General features: G+C 28.4%; 1 protein-coding gene and 1 long non-coding RNA gene across 2 annotated transcripts; both read left to right on the forward strand.

Moving 5' to 3' along the window:
• Window positions 1-8: 8 nt before the first annotated feature.
• Window positions 9-275, forward strand: LOC112456648. The gene is made up of 2 exons (XR_003040995.1): window positions 9-113; window positions 193-275. It is a non-coding gene; the product is annotated as an uncharacterized LOC112456648 (long non-coding RNA).
• Window positions 276-1062: 787 nt separating this feature from the next.
• LOC112456649 lies at window positions 1063-3537 on the forward strand (the record flags this gene model as incomplete). The annotated part of the gene is made up of 5 exons (XM_025019339.1): window positions 1063-1256; window positions 2187-2306; window positions 2433-2550; window positions 2912-3179; window positions 3389-3537. Coding segments are annotated over exons 1-5 (799 nt in total), but the record flags the coding sequence as incomplete, so codon positions are not given.
• Window positions 3538-3565: the final 28 nt, after the last annotated feature.

Consider the following 3565-nt stretch of genomic DNA (forward strand, 5'->3'; position numbering starts at 1 on the left):
GAGCTCCAATACACATACAGAAGATGATATTGTTCCTGTTACAAAGAGAAACTAAGGAGTTTACTTTGAGTGTTGGTAAATTATTTCATGCATCTATGGAATGTTTTGCCACGGTAAGATGATATAAAATATCTCAATAGAGTATCATATTAAAAATAAACGTTATTAAAGGAAACAGATTTTTAATTATAGCTGGTTAAGACTTCGGTATCTTACTTTACCGTCATATATTCTACACGATGACGAAGCAAGTATGAATTTAATAACAGCATGGTGAGAATATAATTTATGCTTAGTATCAATAGTATTCATGCTTAGAAAATAGAAATATTAATTTTTGTTAAAAATGCGTAGATATTTATGTAAAATTGTTAATAAAGATATAAAAGATTAAAATTATACAAATCAAGGTATTATTACATCAAGTTTCTGCGATGCATTGAAATACGATTTTTATGAGCAATTTTCTATTAAACATTAGCTATTTATACTCTTATATATTTTATTTGGTATCAACAATTACATATAAATATGTTAGAATTATCGATAATAAATATTTGTAAAAAAAAAAAAAAAAAAGAATATGACTAATAGTAGATGATACAGAAAACTAGATAGAAATGACATTTTGGTATTTAATATTGGTTAAAAAATTCTCGCCATTTCTAAATCATAACTTTACCAAGTATAAGCTCCGACATCGAGAGAGTTGTAGTTGGAGAATATGTTTGTCAGAGGAGCAAGTGTGATCTATGAGTGCGCGTACTGGAATGAAGTTTCGGCGCTGAAAAGAAGAAAATACGCCTGCGCGGTTTTCTTGCGAATAGCTCAATTTCGTGAGAAAAATACATCTGTCAAGATACCTTTAGCGGTAAATCGATAACATTAATATCCGCAATTTGCTGAGAAATTTATAGAATTAAGGGCATTTGGATGTTCTAGCAAACTTTTACGCAATCAACATTATAGACATAAATTATGAAATTTGCGTTGAAATTTATATCAGAAAATATAAGATGTGAAATATTCAATCGACCAGCGAAAAGAGTAGGGGAACGCATACTCACTGATGTCTCCAGTCTTCGCAGTAATACTTAGAAGCTCACAGAGAAATGATATACCTAGAAGCTCGATATTACAGTCTCAATAGACTTCTATTGCTTGCTGTTGGTTTATGGCCCTATCAGCAATCCAAATTTACTCAATTTCAGTTTATTTTTTTCTCTGCTATTCTGTCAGCGAGTATTATATTTCAGGTAAGACAAGAATATTTGTAATGTTATTATAAAATCAATTTTTTTACTGTACATGACAATGACAATCTTTCACTGCTTAATAATTTATTTTAATCTATATTTTGCAATTTGATTTTTGTATCAAATTAAAATACTACAAGATGCACTATGCGCATGCAATTTATTCTTTGACATTATATGCATGTGCCTGTATCCTGAATTAAAACTTTCATGTATAAAATAGTATAAATTAATAGGATAAATAATACAAACAAAATACATAGTGTTTTATTTAAATAAAAAAAATATATATATTTGCGTATTGCAAGTTGTATATTTTTCCTTAATTGTAATTAAAGAAACTGCCTTTCTATAAAAAAAAACAAAATAAATTTAACATTATGATATATATGTGTATACAGTTAAAATTGGAAATTTTCTTTTTCATTAAAATTCATTTATCATCCTCTGACGCATTTTGTTGTAATAATATCGTGATATGTGCACAAGCTGGAACAACTTGTTTGACAAAATATGGTCAAAATATTTATTCGCGCGGATAGGTACTCTCATTGTCTGAAGTAATTAAAGTGATAAAATCTATCATATCGTGGATGAACGGCAACGATAAATTTTTAAAACGGACATTTTGTTGCGCATCCACATAGAATGTATCAGTTTAGATAGACAGTGTTGCACTGTTGGATATCAATATTTTGATATAATAATAGGCAAAGGCGCATATTATCGTGTCGTATCATGAAATTAATACGCAACGATCATATGCTGCAAATATGCATCGTAATGATATGACGTAAATATACAAAAAAGTGTGTATCTGCCTTTACATACCTTTTTCAAGAATTGATATATTGTATTATTATTTAATAGTATTAATAGTATTAATAACAGATACTTATAGAATTTCTGTAAAACTATCTCTATTTGCAGCTGACACCATTAATAGTATTAAAATGTACTTCGGACCTTGTTACCAAAGTGTTGTCTTCCGTATCTTTCTTTACACTGTTTATAATAAAATATAACGCATTCCGTTTTAACATTGATGTTGTAAGTTAATGGCTTACAGAGCATCCGTTAAATAGGATTAATTTGTCTGTCAAATATATTTTCATAGCAAAAAATATTTTAATATTTACAACAATAGTAATACAGAAAGATAATAAAAAATGGCAGGTGAAAAAGTTATTGATGGAGCTTCAACATATACTTAACGAATTAAGGGATAAAAACGAAATTGCTATTGCAAAAAAATATAGTTGTATCGCTAATCGTTACACGATTGCGCTTACGGGTAAGGCAATGTTTGTTGATTTTTGCATGTAATCATATTTTCGATTTAATATCTAACAATAAACTGTCAAGTGGAGTAAAAGCGACTTCAGCATATATTATAACTTTCATACATACATACATTTATATATGATTTATTTGATTGCATGGGCCTATTAAAGCATTAATATCACGTATTTGCATTAAATAGCAAGTGTGCTTATAAATTGAATAAAATAGAAAAATAGCTATCAATTGTGCAATAAAATTTGATTTTATTAAAAAATATTTCATGCCATACACACATGTGTACGGTATACATAAAATAATTTTATAATATTACACCCTACAAATTTAAATGACAATTTATTTACGTTTTTTAGCAGTTGGAGTTTGTGGATTATTTGTTAGTATTATAGTTCAATTTTGGTCGAATTTAATTAATGTTGATGTACCGATGAATATGTCTCACCAAAGGTCACGTCATTTATTCATTATAACGGAGTATTTCGTCGATCAAGAGAAGTATTTCCATTTGATTTTGTTCCATATGTACATAGCTTTTTCCATCGGAGCGACTGTAATGGTAGCAATAGGTACAATGCTTATTACGTATGCTCAATATACCTGTGGAATGTTTAGAATTGCTAGGTAGGAATCATTAGACGTAAAAATTACCATATCATATATATATATATAACAGTCGAATAATAATTGGGACTGTTATACAAGTTATACACAAAAGTGTTATCTTTATATATATAACATGATATATAAAAAATTTTTTGGTAAAAGTTTGTTTTTAGCTGAAGAATTGTCATTTGATAAATTGCTATATAATTGCAACACAACATTTGTAGCTATCGTATTAAACATGCAATGAGTATCGACATTTTACAAAACATTACGCTAAAAAATAAGATTCTGATGACCGAGGGCATAATTTATGCGGTCGACATTCACCGGCAAGCTATGAAGTTTGTATTTACATCGACAATATTCATGCAACGTTTAATAATATTTTGTTTTGGAAGACT

Source organism: Temnothorax curvispinosus, unplaced genomic scaffold (assembly GCF_003070985.1).
Source record: "Temnothorax curvispinosus isolate PA1 unplaced genomic scaffold, ASM307098v1 QBEX01007047.1, whole genome shotgun sequence".
NCBI classification, from domain to species: Eukaryota; Metazoa; Arthropoda; class Insecta; order Hymenoptera; family Formicidae; genus Temnothorax; species Temnothorax curvispinosus.